Below are 21,779 nucleotides of genomic sequence, written 5' to 3'. Positions count from 1 at the left end.
CAGGGTTTTGGAGTTTTTGTGAGGAGTTCTTCACTTTTTCAGTCGGTTCTCCGGCTGCCCAGAATTGTAACAGGTGGCAAGTGCATTAGCCGTCTGCATCTTCTACCGGAGGTCGCACAGGACGCGGTCGCTCGATCCTTCCCGTGAATTCTTAATCGTTATAAAATGAGAAGATTTAAATCAAAGAAAATATCAATGCTAATCTCGGATCGTTAATAGGGGTATATGGCTGAATCGAGTCAGTCCATTATCCGAACATTCCGAAATGATCGACTGGCAGGCTGGATGATACTCGTACAGCAGCTCTTAAGAGGAGCAGCTCTAAAAGAGCTGTCTTCGTTTTCTTCAAATCCTACAATTCGTTCTATTACCTTGTAATTGTACAAGATGAAAATTCCTTTCACAAATTTCAGGTATTAAGGGTCAATAAGGGTCAGAATATTATTGCAGTAGAATGAAAAACAATTTGACTACAACAGGGAAAAATGATAGTTTAGTTCATTCCAACCGCAATTAGGTAGTAATACATAATTATTGTAAATTGTTTTAAACATTATGCACAAAACTAAAACGCTAAATCGTTCTATACATGAAGAAGATGCGTTAATAATTACTTCTATTTATATTACGTTGAGACGTTAGCATAAATTTTGTATTTTCCTGTTTGTTGGTCTTTTCAATTTTAAAATTTGCCGCCAAATTCGCGGGCCACCCTTCTTGCACTCGCTCGGGATCGAGGGTAGAAAGTGTAGAGAAAGTGTACACTCGGGGTAGATGCTCTTGCAAAACGAACAGCGACGTCTGCGTCACTTTCGTCAAAACGAACTGAAACGAACGCCAAAGTGTACACGTTTCGTAAAAGTGTAGAATGTGTAGGCAAAACGAACAAACCTTATGTGACCCCCAACCACATCTACTGTTTCAAATTGGACCTGTTCCCGCCAGAGCTTCACTTTTCCTTATTTCAATAAAATTCTAAAAATTGCTATATTCGATGGTTTAGAAGGATTAAAAGAATGTGACATGGGTTGTTAAGGTTAATGGTCAGTTAATGGTTTAAATGAGTTTGACTAGAAACATTTATAAATGTAATTTATCGGGCAGTTTTGTTCAGTAAAAATATTGCACGTGATATTTAGCTTACACTGCTGTTTGTACCGTTGTTTTTAAACTATAGTTTTTGTCAGTTTATAATGAGCCCGATGATACTTTTGCAGTATAATAAATAGTTATAGATGAGTTTTAGAAAGAGACAATCTTTCCATGACATTATTTTAATTACATCACGGTGATTTCATGACGCAATTTAATGCTAATTGAAGAATTATTCAGAGGTAAATAACGGTGTATTGTTAATTGCTACTTTATGTCATGTATCTATTGAAACAAACTGACTACAAGTTGATAACGTCTCGTTATATAATTTGTTACTGTAAATGTTGAGATATCTACATGAACATATACATATATATGTATCTTTACAAATCAACGATGTGATAATATTGATCATGAAAGATAAAATGATGCGCCAAATTACTTATCGTAACACTTGACCATTTACAGTGGAATGACAACTCTGATATTTGGAATTGGTTTGGGACTTTTTGTCATATTGAGTCTTTGGGTGTCCGCTGGATTGATATGTTTGATCTCTCTGCGAACTGAAAAGAGAATCGGTCCAATTGCTGTAATCATTGCAACGGTAATCACCATAATTCTCGTAAGCGTCCCACGAGCTTCAGAAAAGCCAAGCTATCAGGAAAATAAGGTATAGCATTATTTTAAGAGCAATTGATATTTTTTTCAGGATTTTAGATATTTATTTCTTTCGATTATGCTTTCCAGCCATACGATCAACTATTTATTTGGCGAGTGATACTTGTGGTCTTATTAGCGCTTTCTTCGATTGTTGGATTACTTGGATACGTTAAAGTTGGACTAATGGAACCTATGAGACCTTTAAGAATCAGAAGTTGGGTTTTTTAATAATAGCAGTTTATATTTCCAACATTAGAAATATCGAAATATTTTTTAAAAAATAGCTTTTGTAAGCCTGATATAATTAGAAAGATTATGTGTATATTTAAGATATACACGTTTAAAGGTACAGTAATTGCGATTTCGTTGTGATTAAAAAAAAAACTATATAATTTAAATTGATCTTAGGAAGAAAAGAAGCTTGTATGCAAAAATTGATAAGCTATATTGTAAATGTCACTACTCATATACGCCGAAAAGACTGTTACGATGTTGAGTCACGTTAAAAAAATGATACAGTTTTCAGCACGCGGGATTTCCTTACTTACTCGAAGAAATAAGAAATTTGATATAAAGGATAATACAGAATTTATTGATAAGGTGTGGAATAGTCCTGTTCCTGTAATAGTAAATTTTCATGCAGAGTGGTGCGAGCCATGTAAAATTCTTACACCAAAATTAGAAGAACTAATTGGTCCCATGGACCAGTTACACCTAGCTATCGTTAATGTGGAATTAAATCCAGAATTAGTTCACACATTTGAAGTAAAAGCTGTACCAGCAGTTATTGCAGTTTCGAATGGCCTAGTAGTAGACAAATTTATTGGTTTGGTCGATACCACGATGATAGATAATTTAATAAAGAAATTAGTAAAAATTACTAATACGGAAAATAAAAATGGATAATTAACCCATTCTATGTATGGCTACAATTTTGCTTGGTGCTTTTACAAGTGTACAATCTGAAGTTCACCGTTGTCTATTTCTGTAAATCTAAGTCCGTGCATTGTTTAGGTTTCTTTTGAAATCCTGTTGTAAGATTGTGCAAATAGCACATTCATAGTCTTAAGTGTTAGAACGTTTACGCGTCCTGCACATGCAAGTACCATTTATGAATATGTACCGAAAAATCTCCGTTATAAGTACCGATAGAAATATATTCTATTGTATATTAGTTTATGCATCGTGAAAATTGTGATTACATCTGCAGCTATATCACCTAAAAGAAAAATGAAGCCTTAATAGTTCTTTTAGTACAAATTAGTCTCTATGTTTAAAATTTAACATTGACTCAATTTAGGTGAATTTATTAAAAAGTATATTTTAATCAACATAAGAAATTTAAAAGAATGGTGCCACCGGAAATAGTTATAATCATGAGATTCGATGGTACTTTGTCGTATCGAAACTTTAACTCGGTACCATCAGACATGCGTGCATTTATTATTGCCATATAGTTTGTACTTAATTTCACTTCGTGTCAAACATACAAATTAAGTCCTGTGCCTTTACTGCACTTTCTTTATTTTAAACATCAACAAAGACTTCCTAACGTAAAGGAAATGCAAAGTAGTTCTTAGAAGAACTGCATTTTTTTAACTTAGAGTGAAAGAACCTAGACCTATTTTTTGTAAATGCTCACATAATATATATATGTATATATATATATATATATATATATCCGTTTGGAAATTATAAATAAACATGTAAAATGGAGTCTCCGCAATACCAGTAGGACACATTAGTAAAGATTAAAGGAATTTTTTGAAAAAAGTAACGTGTCTCATTTATTAGTCATTTCTGTCATAGTAATACTTCATATTCGTAAACCAGTTCATAAACTTCTTTCATAGCGCATTACGTCCTACTATGGTATCGTAACATAATTACAAAACGATCCCAACTGAAGTTTATATTACACGGTACGTTACACGGATAATATTAATCAATAGTAAGGACCCACTTAACTCTACAATATGTATATCATTTTTACATGCTTAAGAACTCTACTTGTAGCCCATTTCGATTAGAACTGTATATCATCGACCGTTCTTATTTGCTCGTATAAGATAACCATTTCGGTATCGCTGATTCAACTATTTAACGCTGCATCGACTACACGATCCACTAAACTTTAAACTGCATTTTGTAGGATTGATCAATTTTGTTCAAAGAGCGCACAAAAGGACCCGACAGTTGTGGCCGAATTAGTCTGTGTGAACCTGGAATCTAGTTTGAGGCACAAACAAAATTAACAGCCCTTTTGGAATGTTTCTATGATGTAGATGTTTGGGTCATGTTGAGTTTTATTTCTGGCATTTTTCTTTTTTTTTTACAAAAACCAGAGCTGTTTAAAAAAATAAACAAATTCCGCAATTGTGGAAATTTGGATTTTTCGACTCTAGTGGGTTCTCTGACGTTAGGAAAATTTTTAAGGTTAACACATTCTCGACCGGCAAATTTTTTCCGTTTAAAATACTGAGTACCGGCGAAAATAATGAAATTCTGAAATTGGTTGCCGCAAACTTGTATCGTGTATCGTTAGACGTGATTCACGTCAGTGGCAATCAGGAATAGAATTTAAAATGACGTAAATTCACGTCAGCGGCAACCAGGGATAGAACTTGAAAAGGACGTGAATTCACGTCGGCGGAATAGAATTTAAAATGACGTGAATTCACGTCAGCGGCAATCAGGAATAGAATTTAAAATGACGTGAATTCACGTCAGCGGCAACCAGGAATAGAACCTTGGAAAGACGTGAATTCACGTCAGCGGTCGCGAATGTGTTAAAATGGTCATTTTCGGAATTTATCTATTTTTTTTAACAGCGCTGGTTTTTCTAAAGAAAAATGGCACGAATGTCTACACCACAGACACATTCCAATAAGCCTGTTCATTTTGTTTGTGCCTCAAACTTAATTCCAGGTTCACATAGCTGCCGAATTACTCCTGCGAGTTATTCCACATGAAATTACTAAGATTCGGAGTAACTCCTTCCCAACACGCCGTACCTCTTCGATAACAAACGGTCCATCGCGTGTTTCAATAAAATAACCATAATCAGTGCACAGAAATATCATTTTCATTCGAATGCACCCTAAGGGAAATATACATACTTTTTAGGAGGGCACAAAAAAAAAAGGAAAAAAAAGTGAATTAGGTGAAAAATATATTTCCCGTTTACTTTTAGGCAATGACTTACAATACTTTTGATTTCCGTCATTTTCAATAAGATTCAACACAGTGTGCTCTAAGCCACCTGTACATCGCATCCCCATTACTTAACATTACGCAGACTAACTGATAACTGACAGTCAATTTTTTCCCCAATTATAAAAAATATTCGCGTTACTATAAAAACCCTAGTAAGACCCAGGGCTTAAGGTGATATGAAAGGGTCATTCTATATGTATCAAAAGATGAAAATGTTTATAAAACATTTCTACAAACTGGGTCCACCGAATTATCTGAAACATTAACACGTGATTATGGAGGCCCCAAGGAAGAACGCGATGCTCGTAAAATTTCAGTTTACGGAAAAAAATGTTTTCCTTTTTGCTTTTGTGTCTCAGATATATATATATATAATTTTTCTTCGATAAAATGAAACTTTACGAACATCGCGTTCTTCCTTGGGGCCTCCGTAATCTCGTTATGATGTTTCAAACGATTCGGTGCACCCAATTTGGAGAAGTTTTATAAATATTTTGACTTTCGACATGTATATATGACACTTTCATACCACCTTAAGGTGATGTGAATGTGACATCGAAAAGGTTTCATTCATGAAACTTTCCTTCGAATTGGGTTTACCGAATCGTTTAAAACTTCACTTCTGAACACGTAGGAGACTATAAAGAAAGTCCTGAAACTCATGAAATTTCATTTTTCTAAATTTGTTTATAGGTGTTTTAAAAATTTGTATAAGAATTGAAATTTCAGTTTTTCATTTTTAAATTTGTTTACAGGTATTTAAAAAAGATTTTTATAAGAAATGAAATTTTATGAGGGTCGGGACCTTCCTTACAGCTTCCATGTTTCCTCCTTCTGAACACGGAGGAGACTATAAAGAAGGTCCTGAAACTCATGAAATTTAATTTTTCTAAATTTGTTTATAGGTATTTTAAAAATTTGTATAAGAAATGAAATTTCAGTTTTTCATTTTTAAATTTGTTTACAGGCATTTAAAAAAGATTTATATAAGAAATGAAATTTCATGAGGGTCGGGACCTTCCTTACAGCCTCCATGTTCACATTGTAAAGTTTGAAACCGATTCGGTACACCCAGTTCGTAGAAAAGTTTCATGAACGATTAATCTATCGGATGCCTCTTTCACATCCCCTTAAGATGTACAGCTTCGACATTAGGCATATATGACTAGACCAGTAAATGAAATCGAAAATATTACGGCCGACTCCACTTCAAAGTGGGAACGTGATTTGTCGTAACATTTTTTAAACCATTTTTATAGCCGAGTGCAAGCGACATTCTACACTTTTTCATTTCCTGCCGGACCTTAATCCGTTTCCATATCTACCATATTACAATGGAATCAAGATAAACGATGACATTCTCTCCTACTCCGAACAACAATGAAGGCATATGGAAGAGAGCTACTTCATGATTAGTTTAAACATTTCTCGACACAACTGTGAAAATCTCTTAAATTGTCGAACAATTCAGGATATTTAACTTCTCGCGAAGCCAGCGAAGTTACTCCAACAAAACAGTAATTTGGTATGGAATCACTCCGATACATGTGTATGTATATATATATACGTGTGTATATGTAAATTGGATGTGTGAACATTTCGTAACAAGTTTTAAAGAGGGATAAGGGAGAACAATTCCTCCGTAAGGACCGAGAACGAAGATTTCAATATTACGCTATTGGCTTGCCTTCGACCTCCGAATTATTTTGTAGAATTTCTGAAGAGTACTGCCCCTCCGAAGGAAGTGTATATATATATATGTATATATAGGCCGAAGTATCATAATGAAAATATATATATATACATATATTGCTCTCCAGGTGCTTTCGACTAATTAAAAACTACGCCATCAATTCTCCCGGCAACAAGCAGTACCGTCGAATGCGCGCCAATAGTTTAAAGACTAGCTAAGAAAAATTCTTCATTATCAGTCAGGTGTCCTCGACACACCACGATAAGGCAATGCTGTGATTCGCCGGTTACTCGCAAAGAAGCTGTTGCACGTTACCAAAGAATTCAGAAGTCTCCATAGAAGCCCAGAAGGATACGGACGTTCGATGCTGGATAAATAGTACGTTAGCCAACGGATGGCGGCGCTGTAATCATCTCTCCATGGCGATATATAGCGATTGCATTCTTTTTTTATCTTACACCCAATACTCGCCTTTCCATATGCGTCTCTCTTCCTCTCGTACGTGAGATATCGTTGGCTAACACGTGGGATCTCTCTTTTACCCCCACTTCTGGTTTGTTAGCCAACTTTTACAGCATCAAGCGCTAACATAGGATCTGGGCTTCTATGGGATTCTGACTTCTTTGATAGAAACTCAGAAGGATACGGACGTTCGATGCTCGATAAATAGTACGTTAGCCAACGGATGGCGGCACTGTAATCATCTCTCCATGGCGATATATAGCGATTGCATACTTTCTTTATCATACACTCAATATTTGCCTTTCTATATGCGTCCCTCTTCCTCCTGTACGTGAGATATCGTTGACTAACACGTGGGATCTCTCTTTTACCCCCACTTCTGGTTTGTTAGCCAACTTTTACAGCATCAAGCGCTAACATAGGATCTGGGCTTCTATGGGATTCTGAATTCTTTGATAGAAGCCCAGAAGGATACGGACGTTCGATGCTCGATAAATAGTACGTTAGCCAACGGATGGCGGCGCTGTAATCATCTCTCCATCTCTCTTAATCTTATGGCGATATATAGCGATTGCAGTCTTTATCATACACTCAATATTCGCCTTTCCATATGCGTCTCTCTTCCTCCCGTACGTGAGATATCGTTGGCTAACACGTGCGATCTCTTTTTTACCCCCACTTCTGGTTTGTTAGCCAACTTTTAGAGCATCAAGCGCTAACATAGGATCTGGCTTCTATGGGATTCTAAATTCTTTGATAGAAGCCCAGAAGGATACGGACGTTCAATGCTCGATAAATAGTACGTTAGCCAACGGATGGCGGCGCTGTAATCATCTCTCCATGGCGATATATAGCAATTGCATACTTTCTTTATCTTACACCCAATACTCGTCTTTCCATATGCGTCTCTCTTCCTCCCGTACGTGAGATATCGTTGACTAACACGTGCGATCTCTTTTTTACCTCCACTTCTGGTTTGTTAGCCAACTTTTAGAGCATCAAGCGCTGATATAGGATCTGGGCTTCTATGGGACTTCTGAATTCTTTGACGTTACAAATGAATTACGGAGAGTCTCGAGTATGGACAATGTACCTTGCGACGAAAATCACGGCTACACAGAACGGGGGGTTTCTTTGCTAGCAACCTTGCGACCTATTATTCTCATATCTTTTCTTCTTCTACCTCTCCCTGTCGTTCCCAACAATCAAAGTACACCCTTTGAATGTCGGTAGCCGTTTCTTAACCGGACGGCATGCGTATAGAATATGGATTCGCGTTGTATACAGCAGTAACGTTATATCGCATAACTTGAGAAAAATTAAGTAAAATCCCGGATGAAGAAGTTCCATCGAAAGGAAGGTGTCTCGCGAGTCTCGCGTATCACGAATAAACCTAGACGAACGCTTCCCAAAGGGAGTCGGAAATAAAACTAAGAAATTCGCCTCCCGATATCTCTCTAACATCCGGCGGGCCAAAACGAGTGATTAATCCCGAGAGCTCTTACTGTCGTACGCTTATAACTTATCAGTGTACCGATATGTCCTCTAGAGGCATCTCTTCGCAAATTTACAATCGCGCCCTCGTGTTAGAGTAAGCTCAATCGCTATTTACAGCGTTACGCCTACCGATTTGTTTAAAAAAAAGTGTAACAAAATGTAGAAAAACACGAACGCCGCCGCGGTGTTTATGCGTATATGTACAAAGTATTCGTCGATGTTAGGGCAGACCTCGGTCGACCTGGGACGATTCGTTAACGTCGGGGCGAATCGTCGCGGAAATTCAATTTCCCCCGGGGGGTAACGAGTCTCTAATCACCGCCGCGATTACACTAATTATATGATACACGCTTATGGTACAACAATTTGGTATGCGGTGATAACACATCACGACAGGACTCCGCGTATCCCGTTAATTCGGCATACAAATTAATACTACGATTGCGTTCCGTATCGCCAGACCTCGGATCATCCCGTGTGCACGAAACGCACAAGGAGGCTCGACCACAAACGCATTATCGTAATGCGTAGTGTCAATGGTCCATTTGGCAACGCGGTTCATAGTAGGGTCTCGACAACCATCCCAATAGAGGAAACGGAAACTAAGATAACAAAAGAGATAACACATTCGTACAGATTCCGCTTCGAACCCGGAAACCCTTTCGAACGGCTCCCCAAGTTGAGCCACAGAGAGCCGATACGTGGAATGTACGCATTCTGTGTTCAGCCATTGCATTGTCCTAACAGGCAACATGGGACATTGGCTAGACCTCGACGCCCAGATCCCGAACTCCTTGTTCCGCTATGGGGACGTATTTGTCGTCGATTTTCACCAGGAGGATCACTTTGTCGACGTGAGACCGGCGATTGGGGTCTCGATGATTCGGTGACCACCTGTGTACCACGCAGCCCTCCATGCCTCTTTCAGGTACCCAGTGCTGCCAGCCAGAGCGACCTCCTTGCTGCCTCATCCTCTCGTCAGGCCAGATCACGTCTATTCGTCGACCCAGATTGATAGCATCGTACACTTGGTTCGGGTCCATGATCTGCAGTATTTGATAACTTTACGATATGGCCACTCGGTGATTCTAGTTAAGGTGAAGTGAAACTGTCCGCAACTTTGACACATCACTCCTGATCATCTAAGAATTGTCCTGACACATTCAAGATTTGGATTTTTGGACAACATTTTTTAACTCAGCCCAGACCAGAACGAAAATGGCGTCGAGCTCTCATATTTCGATCAATATACAATTATAGAAAGGCTCTGATATGAGAATCGAAAGGGTCAGGATAATCTTACGACAATTTAGAACACTGGTAATCGATAAACTCGCATTTGAACGGGATAAAGGCGAAGAAAGTGTTTTATGCGCTTCTATGCCGACACGATGGGAATACGAGGATCGCGGAGTGAAAATTTAATTGATCTAGAAATCACAGATGGCGCAGAGGGTCCCTCTCCAGTCAATTAGGGCCTCAGAAAGCATGAATCCAGAAGATTTCTGGAGTTTTACTTCGATTTCTTTATAATTATTGTACGAAAACGACAGGTGGTGTATGCCATTTAGTGCAATGCCCAATATAATTCGACCCAGCTGTCAATATAAAAACGAACGTCGGCAACGTAGGCATTTAGAAAAATCTTCTTTATAGACGTTGACCAAGTTCCTCGACGTGTTTCACTTCACCTTAATCCCTACGTTGCAGATTTTTAAGTGACTATCGGTGCCTTACTCGGACTCTCTGGAAGACCTCTTCCTTCTCTGCCTTGCTGCAGAAACTCGTCTCGCACTTGGTCTCCGTCTTGATGTCGCTATTACTCACTAGGCCAGCGAGACTCGCCAAAGTCGAGCTGGTAGGTTTACCGACCGATGCCAAGGAGCCTCTGTTGCCACTGAGCGATCCAGTGTTCACTCTGCCAAGAGAGCCACGTCCAGTCGACCCGCCGATCTGGCACCCGGAGTCCATTGACTGAGACCCGGATGTGTTATGACCTGACTGACTGTAACCTGAATTAACGAAACTAGTTACATACGCGGTACATACGAATGTAAATCCATAATACATCTCAATGTCATTTGTCTCAGGTACCAGAGTGCACGTTGTACGTTGTCATGGCATATACACCGTCATTTGAAAATCTCCCATCGTCTTGCAAACCCGTGCCTCCAGAGGAACAGCCTTGGCCACATCTCCTTCGTATCCTGAAGTTAGAATAACACCAACGATTGTCATGTTTCGGATGGATAGTCAGGGCTCGATGTCTTCCCAAATAATCAGGACCTCTTACCTTCGCCAGAGTTTAAGCACGTTACTCTTGATCGCACCAAGACTGAGTGGCCCTCCGATGATCGAAGAAAGTTGTTCGTTGGTCTCCGCGTAGCTGGTCATCAAGGGGGATACGTAGATCGGATACCCGATCGGTTGATCACAGGAACTATTAATTATATTACGAAGCGCCTGCTTCGCATTTTGTATCGAGCCGCGTTCTGGATTCCGGTTTCTCAGGTAAACCAGCTCTTGCTGTTGCCCAGCCCAAAGTCCACGGACGCACTCTCGATTCATCTTGATCACCCGGAAGCTCAGATACCGTTTATTCAACATTATCACTTTATACTCGTCAATCCCCTCGTCCAGAACGTGCCTGAAATTTTAGAGGACACGTCAGGCAGTGAATACGTTAAGGTAAAGTGAAACCCCCTTCAAATCAGTCGATTCGAATACAACACTTTTTTTTTTAAATATTAGACCAAACTGTTTGACACATCATTCCTGATCATCTAAGAATTGTCCTGACACATTCAAAATTTGGATTTTTGGAAAAAATACTTGAACTTACCCCAGACCAAACCAAAATGGCGTCGAGCTCTCATATTTCAATCAATATACAATTATCGAAGACTCTGATATGAGAAACGAAAGGGTCAGGATAATCTTACGACAATTTAGAACACTCTGGTAATTGATAAACTCGCATTTGAACGGGATAAAGGCGAAGAAAGTGTTTTTTGCGCTTCTATGCCGAAAGGATGGTAATACAAGGTCTTGGAGTGAAAATTTAATTGACCTGGAAGCCACAGATGGCGCAGGGGGGCCCTCTGCAGTCAATTAGGGCCCCAGATTTCTTTAAAATTAATGCACGAAAACGACAGGTGGAGTATGCCATTTAGGTCAATACCGAATATAATTCGACACAGCTGTCAATATAAAAACGAATATCGGCAACGTAGGTATTTAGAAAAATCTTCTTTATAGACGTCGGTCAAGTTCCTCGACGTGTTTCACTTCACCTTAATGCCAAGTTTAATATAATGTTTCTAAGTGTATAGACAATTGTTATATCTCAAAAGAAGTTATCGCCCTACCTGAGTGCCAAAAGACTAGGTGCGCCGCCAAGGACAGCGTTTCGCCACAATGGATCCGCCTCGTGGCTGATAACGAGGTTCCTATCGTGGCTGTTTATGGCCTCGTAGAGAGCAGTTGGTTTCTCGTATTGCTCAGGACTCATGAAATGATCCTGGTGTAATTTTAAGGCCATTCTAACACCCTTTGCGACGACGCCTCGTAGGAGATCTACATCGTGCAGGACCCACTCGTCTCGTACCGATGTGATGCGAAAGTCGCCTGATAAATAATGTAAATGTCCATTATTCCATAACTTCTTCCTGTTCTTAAAGTTGTCTCTACTCTTACGTTTACAAATCTTTCCTTTTTTACGTACCTTTGAAGAGTGCATGCAGCCCGTAAAGAAAAAACTCGACGCTGGAGACGGTGTTATGGGAGGCTGCACCCAAGACACGTCTTCCGAGCAGACTGAGAGCCAGACATAGTGACACCAAACACGAATCGCGCGATCGCTCTAACGACTGCAACAATCATTGAGGATAAACTCTAGAATAATTCATCACTTATCAATATACGTTGATTAAATTTAAGATGATATGAAAGGCGCTATGAAATTTAATCGAGGCCAATAAATTAAAATTCATCTACACCCCTTTTGGTGGTAACGCCATTTTGAATACTCAAGAGTACTCATAGCCACTGAACACTTTTATATAACTGTTAGGTAAATGTTACGTTTTCGAAGCTAACGCGTTATGTACGACAATTTTGTTTTTTTAAACGGAAGACTATATTTTTTATAGCAAAATATGGTAGAGTATCGAATTCTGAATTAAAAAGTATTGACCTTTATTAGCCCTAAACCTAATAGCTAACGAGTAATTTCACTTTATTATTTGAAAACTTTCTCTCCAAGTTCCGCAGGACAGCGATGTCTTGCGGATATCTGTGAGATAAGGTTGAATCTCCAACTTGATATTATGTGAAGAGAATATTTAAGTAATAAAGTGTAATTACTCGTTAGCAATTAGGTTTAGGGCTAATAAGGTCAATACTTTCTTACGGAGTTCTTCTGTAATTCTGAGTTAAAAAGTATTGATCTTTATTAGCCCTAAACCTAATAGCTAACGAGTAATTTCACTTTATTACTTGAAAACTTTCTCTCCAGGTCCGCAGGACATCGCTGTCCTGCGGAAATCTGTGATAAGGTTGAATCTCCAACTTGATATTATGTGAAGAGAATTTTTAAGTAATAAAGTGTAATTACTCGTTAGCAATTAGGTTTAGGGCTAATAAAGGTCAATTCTTTTTTACTCAGAATTCGAAACTCTACCATATTTTGCTATGAAAAATATAGCGTTCCGTTTAAAAAAACAAAGTAGTCCCTCAAATCTTCGAAACGCCTCGACCTATAAAAAAAAACTGATGCGCTACATAGTACACCCTTTAAAACCATGTAACTTTTGTATATAACATTTTTTCGTGCAACGCATACTTTGGAAGTTATAACGATGCACACGTTGCGTGGACCACCCGGTATATATGACTCTTTCATATCACCTTAAGGGGATGTGAAAGTGGCATCCGAAAGCTCAATCGTTCATAAAACTTTTCCACGAACTGGGTGTCTCGAATCGTTTCATACTTTAAAACGTGAATATAGAGACGCTAAGGTAGGTCCTGAAACTCGCGAAATTTCATTTTTTACAAACTATTTTTAAAATACCTATGAACAAATTTGAAAATAATTGAAATTTCATAAGTTTCAGGACCTTCCTTATAGTCTTCCTATTCACGTTGTAAAGTTTCAAACTATTCAATAAACCGAGTTGGGAGAAAAGTTTTATAAACAAAATCTCTTCGATGCCACTTTCCCATCACCTTAAAACTTCAACTTTGTGTAAAGTGGAGATAGGTGGAACATCGAAGACCCTCTTATACATTTTCATCCTAAACGTATGCATGGATGTTCCGAAGAAAGTTATGTCACCTTGTCTTGCTTGGCTGCGCAGAGTTTGATCCAGTCGAGGTATACGTTGCAGAAACTACTCCTCGTGATACCACTGGCACGGAAATCGAAGTCCTCGTCGATATTCATATTGAATACTGGGTCGAGATCGACGAAGTTCCTCTCGAGGGTCGGCTTGAGGGCTTCGACGATTTCCGGGCTCTCCAGCCACTGGGTGAGCTTAGGCGACCTCACCGCGTAGAAGACGATGCTCTTGACGTAGTAGGTAACGAGGACCTTGCGAAAATCGAAGACCTGAAGCATAGATCCCGCCGAATTGTCGGATATCGAGTAGCCCTCGAGTACGTACTTGGCGCTGGCGACTTCCCAGGCGAGCCAGCGCTGGCTAAACGCCGCGTTCACGCTAAGTACGTTTGAAAAATGGCCCATCTCGCAGCAACAACAGTTGTCGTTGTCCTCGATACCTTCGGATATCGCCTCGACCTGGAAAACGGATTATTACGTTAATAATTGAATCCTAACTAGTACCACGAGTGTTACCAGGATATTTAAGCTCAAGGTATAGCAGCTCCGTAGCACACTGATATCCAGAAGATATAATAGTAAAATTCGCTTAAGGTGATGTGAAACCCCCTTCAAATCAGTCGATTCGAATACAACACTTTTTTTTAAGGGTATTGGACCAAAATGCCCGGAACTTTGACACGTGACTCGTGATCATCTAAGAATTGCCCTGACACATTCAAAATTTGGATTTATGGACATTTTTTAACTTAGCCCACACCAGAACCAATATGGCGTCGAGCTCTCATGTTTCGATCAATGTACAATTATCGAAGGCTCTGATATGAGAAACGAAAGGGTCGGGATAATCTTACGACAATTTAGAACACTTTGGTAATCGATAAACTCGCATTTGAACGGGATAAAGGCGAAGAAAGTGTTTTATGCGCTTCTATGCCGAAACGATGGGAATACGAGGTCTCGGAGTGAAAATTTAATTGATCTAGAAATCACAGATGGCGCAGAGGGTCCTTCTCCAGTCATCTAGGGCCCCAGAAAGCATGAATCCAGAGGATTTCTGGAGTTTTACTTCGATTTCTTTATAATTATTATACGAAAACGACAGGTGGTGTATGCCATTTAGTGCAATGCCCAATATAATTCGACCCAGCTGTCAATATAAAAACGAACGTTGGAAACGGAGGTATATAGAAAAATCTTCTTTATCGACGTCGATCAAGTTCCTCGACGTGTTTCACTTCACCTTAACGTAAATAAATGTAATATAGAGGAGAATTACCTCTCTTTGTTGGCAGTAAGTCCCTCGAAACTCAAGGCCTCTCAGCTGGAAAGTTACCAGACCATTTCCCAGCTGAATGACATGTATCAAACAGTTCAGGTAGTCGGAGGCAAGAAGGAAACAGTCACCCTGGGCTACGTTACCCCATCGTCCAAGAGCTAAGTCACCATAGAGACTGTGCTGTAGGGATCTGGTTAGCTGCTCGTAAAATATCGAGTTCAAGTTGTTGTCGTCAGCTCCCAGGTTACGTTCCAAGTGCGAAGACATCCTGGTGTTGGAGTGGTCGACCCTCCTGGTCTTGTAATCTCTTTCCCAGAACTTGACGGGTCTTACGTAGGAGGAGATGAAGATGGCACTGCCCAGGAGAGGGTTCAGAGGAGTACTGAGGATGGCCGAGATACCTGCCTGAAGGAAGAGCATCGCAGAGTGCGGCACCGAGAACGGCTGAGCAAATGCATGGAAAGCACTGCCCCAAGTTATTTGCCAGGGTGCTATGTACGTGACAACAAACCGTATCTTCAGCAACAACTCGTAGATCTTAGCGAAAGCGATTCCTGTCACATAATAGTCCACCAGAAAGGTCTCGGTTAACTCGTGGTAATCCAGCTTGAAGAAGAGGACCGCGAAGATGAGCACCAGGTAGCTCGCCGTGGGGTCGGAGTACGTAGAACGAAGAGATTTAAGTCCACAGACTACGATGATCAGTGCTCCGACCGCCTCTCCGAATTTGGCAACAATCTTCGACGAGCACTCCGTCAGAGCCCCCAAGAACACTACAGGGTAAAGGATATTTCTCTCTAGGAAGCACAAGCACACGTAGACTTTCTCGAACCACATGATCCTGACGGGTTCCTTGACTTCGAACTGCGCGTGTTCGTGGCTCCGCAGCACAGGCCTCGCTAAACAGAGCCAAGGCAACTGTTTCCGCAATTGGGGTAGAATGTAATGTAAGAGAAATCCAAGGCAACTTGCGATGCCACAAAGAACAGGATTGAGCTCCGGTTGCAGTGCCGTAAACACCGTAGAACAATGGATGGCAAATGACAAAGTCCCTATTACGGTGCAGACTATTAAGTCGTTCTTCAATCGGGCTTTGACCGTGGCCCTCAGCTTCTGCGGCAAGGGGTCTATCAGCTCCGAATCGGAAATCTGTTCGCCCACGACTATCTTGACGTCCTTCTTCCTTCCCGAGGTCTTAGTCTTGTTCTCCTTGTACGAAGTAATCACGTTAGCCTCCGTTCCTGCAGTGTTTTCAATAATCTTCGCCTCCTTCTCTTCGAGGTACATCTCAGGGGGCCAGAGATTAGTCTTGACGATGTCCCAGATGACGCTCGGGTCGGAGGACAGCCTGCTGAGGTGGTACGAAATGGCCACGAGGAGGCCTGCGAAGATGGAGAACATGATGTGCTGGGAAGACTTTGGCTCGGTCAGGGCACCGTATGCTAATCCGTAAAGTATGAACACAGTGATAACGCTGCGCCCCAGGCAGTATATCGAAGACACCAGGCTCGTCGCCGCAGTCCCACCGAACAAGTGGATGTCCAAGTGTTCGCAGAGATACATCAGGAAGGTGTTTATCTGCGGGAAGAGTCCCAGGGAGAACACTAAGGGGAAACACAGGAGGAAAATTAAAAGGACGTTACGTGTCTGCAGGATAACGTCGTAATCCAGGACGCGCATGCCGTAGATCCGGAACTCGGAGCTCTCAAAGTTCCTCAAGACCCCGTCGAGGGTAAGAATAAGTCCGGCACAGAGAATGTAATACACGGGTCTGGAATACGCGATTATGCGATTGAACCCATGAGTGGGCGAAGCCGCGTCGGGCTGGACCGACTTGAGCAAGGAGTACTGACAGCCCGCGGTTACGAAGCAAAAAATGAACGCGAAGATGTCCCTGTAGAATCCCTGCTGAAGCAGCACGAGTCCCAATCCAGCGACTACCACGGCGAGGATCGTCGACGCGATCGTCTCGAGGATGGTCAAATTGCGATCCAGCAGGGCTAGGAGAGCCAGCCGATCGAAACGGATCTTCAGGTGCGGGAACTTTCCAATCTTCCACTTGTAATAGTGCCTCGTAGCCTTGGATTTGGCCTCGCCGGCGCCATCGATTCCGTCGATGAACCTGTTCCAGGAGTGACTGGTATTCATCTCTCCGGCCTGGCCCGAAGGAGGCACGATCTCCGGGGTCTGGCAGCTCGAGTCCGGAGGATAGGGACTCAGGGTGAAGTTATCCAGCAGATTTTGCAGCTTCGCGTTCGGATCCGGCATCGAGTCCGCGAGGACGTGGTGATAAGGATCCCTTTCCGCGGTCTCCGGCGGACACTGGCAAGAGCCGCGAGGTTCGGCGGATGCCAGGTTAGACGATGCAGCAGCCTGCGTCTCGGCTTGGTCCCCGAAAAGATCCGACGAAGCCGGCGGCGTGTCTATCACCACGGTCAATCCCGCCGAGTTAAGCGACAAGCTGCTGCAGCTGTTGCTCAGCCATTCCATCAGCTTCCAGTTGGTGTCCTGGTGCCGATTGTAATTCAATTCCCTGCACAGCACCGCATTCAGATACGAGCTACGATAATTTAGGGGTATCTGAGGCCCCGTGGCGACGCCCGTGCCTTTCTCGTCGAAGGTGTACGTCATCCATCGATTGTTCTCGTCCCTGAAGAAGTGCACGGCCCCTTCGGAGGTGTCGTTATGGTTAGTCGCCAAGTGGCAGTCGTTGTTAGACATCATGTTGAGCAATGCGGTTCCCTTCCGGGTTCGGCAAGTCCTCGTGGGTAGCTTGGGGCTCCGTTTTCGCGAAATCGTCTCGTACATGCGGTTTAATTCAAGGTCGAGCGGAATCCGTGACCGACCGTGGAAATCGGAGCCGGAATTGAGTAGAGCCGCTAGAAGAGGCGGTGCCGGATTAGGCAGGAGCGTGCTCAGCTCGTTATTCGAGCCGGTACCTTGTTTGAAATGTCGTTTCTTCCTTTGCATCTCTTTCCTCACTTCCCTGAGCTTCGGCCTGGGCACTTCGGCCGTGGAGACCCCGTCTCCGCTGCTTTCGCTGGCCACCTTCGGACGACTCTGCTTCGGTATCGCACCTTGATAACGCTTGTAATCGATCCCATGCTGAGGAATCAATTTTCGCTTCACCTCGTTCTCCATACTCAGCGTCGTTGTGCTCGACGAGCCGGAATCGGGCTCTTTCGAGTGAAGATCTGCAAACCACGAGCGAACATTGACTTCCGAAAGACTCGATCGCGCTGAATTAAGAACACCTGCTTGCGCTTTAAACTCTTCTAAAGTAACAGACGAGATTAATTAAAGCATTCATAAACATTGTTAACTCACAGTCGGTACTAGCTGTTTGTAGGCTCTCCGAAGTATCCGTATCATCTGACCGAGCGAAAGTCCAAAATACTATTGGCGTAAATTAAGAAAAAGAGAAAACGTAGCTCGAGTAAATTGAGATTCATCATTGCACGTAAATGCTGGCGTGACGAGACGCAAGGGACACAACCGGAAAACTATTAATTATGAACCATCGGGCAAGGAATAGTACGGATGACACGTACACTTCAAGCTATGCGTAAGGAAAACTTTAAAGGTGTTCGTTATCGATGCTCAAACGTTACTTCTGATATTGAAGCTTATAAAATGCGCTTTAATAGAGAATATACTTACTCTTGTTCGGCCAAGGTTCAGGTGCGTACTCGTTGTCTTCGAAGAGCCAATCTATGCCAACGACGCTTCCAGAGTTTGTTGGCTCGTCCACGTTTTTTAACTTGCTCTGATGCTGCTTATCCATTCGTTTCTCTCCGTCGGATAATTCCCGACTACTCTGACTAGCATTGCTGAATCTTCTTCTACTGCAAGACTTCGGTTCATAGAGCAGAGCATCTCTAGAATTCGCAGAATCATTATCGATCACAGCCTCTCCGTTGTATCTGGGGGAAATAACACACCTTACCGTTAGATTATTTACCTACGTGTAAACACTTTCTAATGTTTAAAACAAATTTGTGCACTGCTTCTTCTAATTAACTTGCAACGATGAGGTATATGTCACCTTAAGTATCTGTCTTCGAACCCTCCAGTACTAAGACTTCTATCACGATTGGAGTTGACGTTAGGGTCCTCGGTGGTAGTTCTAGCAAGCAGTGGACTGTAAGAGTCCCGTAAACTGTAACCACCCGAGCTTTCATTAGCAAACTGTTCGTCGCTTTGTTCTGCTATTGGATGTACAATCTCAGATCCGTAACTGAGGTAAGGCAATAACTGCAATTGATTGCGCTTTAAAGTATTCTGTGGCAAACCCTACAAAATATATTATTCCTGCATAAATGATATTACGATGTTAAGAGGCGGTGGAATGTCGAGCATAGAGCTACTATTAAGTACCTTTTTTGTATTTATCGTTTCCAAACTTTGTGGGTGAAGAGGTAAATTATTATCATCTGTTGCATTGGTATTTTTACTTGTAGCGCCAATAGTCTCCAGACTTTGGGGATGAACTAGAGGATGATATGGCTTCTTAGAAATTACCTTAAAAATATAAAATCGATTTTTAAATAATGCACTTGCAATATAATACCAAAGTAATATACGTTCCTAGACAATTTACCTCTAATGATTGAGGGTGAGATGGGATTTTATTCTTATCTGCATCTTCCTTTTTAGAAATAATTTCAAGGCTCTGAGGATGGTCGATTGTCATATGGGCCTCCATAGGAATTGAATTGGAATTTAATCTTCTGACACTTTGATTGGATTTCCAGTATGGATAATCGTCCCCGTGTTGCTCTAGTTCCAATGAGCTCGTTTGTTTTATCTGACTTTCCGACCCGGTCTTTCCAAGACCGCTTTGTTTTGAGTGTCGACTTCGGGAATCTTCCGAAGCATGGCGACATAATTTTCTAGGTCCTTGTCTATCTTCTTCCGCTATTGCCACGCATTTGTGCCGTTTTAATCGTCTTTCTACAATCATATTACTCACAGTTTTTATCTCTCACCTACCATTATATGAATCACTACCTGCGACTAATCTATATCTCGACGATTATTACCGTTTAGTTTACTTCTTAAACGTGACTCCAAATCCCGAGAAAATATTAATTGTGCTTCGTTCACATTCATACGAGTGACTGTTGGTTTATTCAGCTGCTGTGCTTCTTCCGAACTCTCCGAACTATTCTTACGATGTATTTCCACTTTTAAATCTATAGTTGAACTTGGTTTATCCTGATTGTAATCTGAAGTTATACTATCCGCATCTGGATTTTGAACATTCTGCTCAATGTAAGAATTACGGGATGAACATTCCACAGGTGGTGTCCCAGTTTTTCCTGACATCCAAAAAAAAAAGAGCAATATGAAGAAGTAGCACAATCATTTATAACATTATTCTTAAGTATAATCTGAAATCTACAGATCTCAAGGTAATATCATTAGGTACAGTAGATTGTCAATATCCATTACATAATATATCTTTTATAGTGCTTCCTACACTTAAAACTTAAAGCAATAAACAGCGTATATACTGCATTCTAAGAGGCAGCTTTTTACCCCTTTGATAACCACACGAAATCTCATTCACGAAGGCCATCTTAAAGTTTACGTTCCAGTAAAAACTTTATTGAATACCATTTAAAACCTGAAGCTCTATACCAAGATCCACTTGATCCTGCACAGGTTCCAGTCTCCTGACACGCGCAGAATACGATCTCTTTTCATTTTCAAACTTCAGTTGATGTATATTTAGTCCTGGTTCCTCTAAACATTCGGTCGTATCGTACACGGAATGCAATGCATGATTCACGCACTTTATTGTTCCAAAGAGAGCCACGATAGACGAGCAATAGGCAAGCCATACATAGAGTGTAGGTGGAAAATACTGGAAATTAAAATAAAGCATAAGGATATCGGTAACATTTCCTCCATTTCTTGAATGCCATCCATGATATTCTACGCTATATGATATGCTTCTTAATTAGGCTCTAATCGATCCTAATCAACCTTCGCAGTGGAAGGTGGGAAGTAAACATTCGGCACAAAAATTGCAAATACTTTCAAATCTTAATCTCTCTACCCTGTACTCAATTAGTACGTATCGAGCTGAAGATTTAGGTAAAATGACAACTCACGAGGTATATAGTGAATGGCAGGCAAAGCAGGAAAAGCCATACGTAAAGGTGAAAGGTATTTGAAAAAATATCAAGGTGCGGGTCGTAAAACCAGCCTCCTGTCAGGCTCGCCCAGACACCTTGCCTCAGGATTTCCAACGTTTGCGAACCCATGCCAATAGCGGAGGTGCTTCTTCACCATCTTCCCATCGTTTCTCGAGCTATCTATCACTCGTATTTTGTCCCCTTCTGCCAAAAAGTCATACGGAAAGCCGTGAAACGAAACATTTCACTCCAGTCAGTTATAATCAATGGATCACCCGCACACGACTCAACGGCTTCGCGGCCATCATTGACTCCAGATGATCACGGCACAAACTATGCACTGACCATTATGAACATCAGAGATGAGTTGGGAGATTGCTCACGGGCAGG

General features: G+C 41.4%; 2 protein-coding genes across 4 annotated transcripts; one reads left to right on the top strand and one right to left on the bottom strand.

Moving 5' to 3' along the window:
* The first annotated feature begins 993 nt into the window (after positions 1-993).
* LOC105702253 (thioredoxin, mitochondrial) lies at positions 994-3,394 on the top strand. Its single transcript, XM_012429672.2, has 3 exons — positions 994-1,334; positions 1,564-1,768; positions 1,846-3,394. Exon 3 carries the CDS (start codon positions 2,212-2,214, stop codon positions 2,662-2,664), a length of 453 nt encoding a protein of 150 aa, XP_012285095.2. The 5' UTR covers positions 994-1,334; positions 1,564-1,768; positions 1,846-2,211; the 3' UTR covers positions 2,665-3,394.
* A 4,709-nt stretch (positions 3,395-8,103) lies between these two features.
* On the bottom strand, positions 8,104-21,683 carry LOC105702250 (pecanex-like protein 1). Of its 3 annotated transcripts, XM_012429667.1 has the most exons (16): positions 21,366-21,683; positions 20,866-21,115; positions 20,289-20,567; positions 19,847-20,199; positions 19,624-19,767; positions 19,292-19,539; positions 18,907-19,169; positions 18,574-18,642; positions 15,247-18,440; positions 13,965-14,426; positions 12,351-12,495; positions 11,995-12,253; positions 10,920-11,273; positions 10,721-10,833; positions 10,364-10,638; positions 8,104-9,672 (listed from the first exon to the last, which is right to left on the bottom strand). In XM_012429667.1, exons 1-16 carry the CDS (start codon positions 21,516-21,518, stop codon positions 9,391-9,393), a joined length of 6,843 nt encoding a protein of 2,280 aa, XP_012285090.1. In that variant the 5' UTR covers positions 21,519-21,683; the 3' UTR covers positions 8,104-9,390. The 3 variants fall into 3 exon arrangements, with proteins under 3 accessions (XP_012285090.1, XP_012285092.1, XP_023288141.1); XM_012429669.1 differs by lacking the exon at positions 18,574-18,642; XM_023432373.1 differs by lacking the exon at positions 10,364-10,638 and having other exon boundaries at positions 9,520-9,653; positions 10,738-10,833.
* Between the last annotated feature and the right edge of the window lie 96 nt (positions 21,684-21,779).

Source organism: Orussus abietinus, unplaced genomic scaffold (assembly GCF_000612105.2).
Source record: "Orussus abietinus isolate OABI.00-Male unplaced genomic scaffold, Oabi_2.0 scaffold254, whole genome shotgun sequence".
Classification (NCBI taxonomy): Eukaryota; Metazoa; Arthropoda; class Insecta; order Hymenoptera; family Orussidae; genus Orussus; species Orussus abietinus.
The sequence above is the reverse complement of the archived record's forward strand: the minus strand, read 5'-3'. Positions and strand labels throughout refer to the sequence as shown.

Bases quoted from the DNA above. Each gene is read 5' to 3' on its own strand.
- LOC105702253 (XM_012429672.2), top strand. From the start codon at position 2,212: ATGTCACTACTCATATACGCCGAAAAGACTGTTACGATGTTGAGTCAC.
- LOC105702250 (XM_012429667.1), bottom strand. From the start codon at position 21,518: ATGGGTTCGCAAACGTTGGAAATCCTGAGGCAAGGTGTCTGGGCGAGC. The intron at 18,441-18,573 runs GTGAGTTAACAA...CGTGGTTTGCAG, and splicing joins ACAAACAGCTAGTACCGACT to ATCTTCACTCGAAAGAGCCC. The intron at 12,254-12,350 runs GTACGTAAAAAA...ATTATTTATCAG, and splicing joins GCTGCATGCACTCTTCAAAG to GCGACTTTCGCATCACATCG.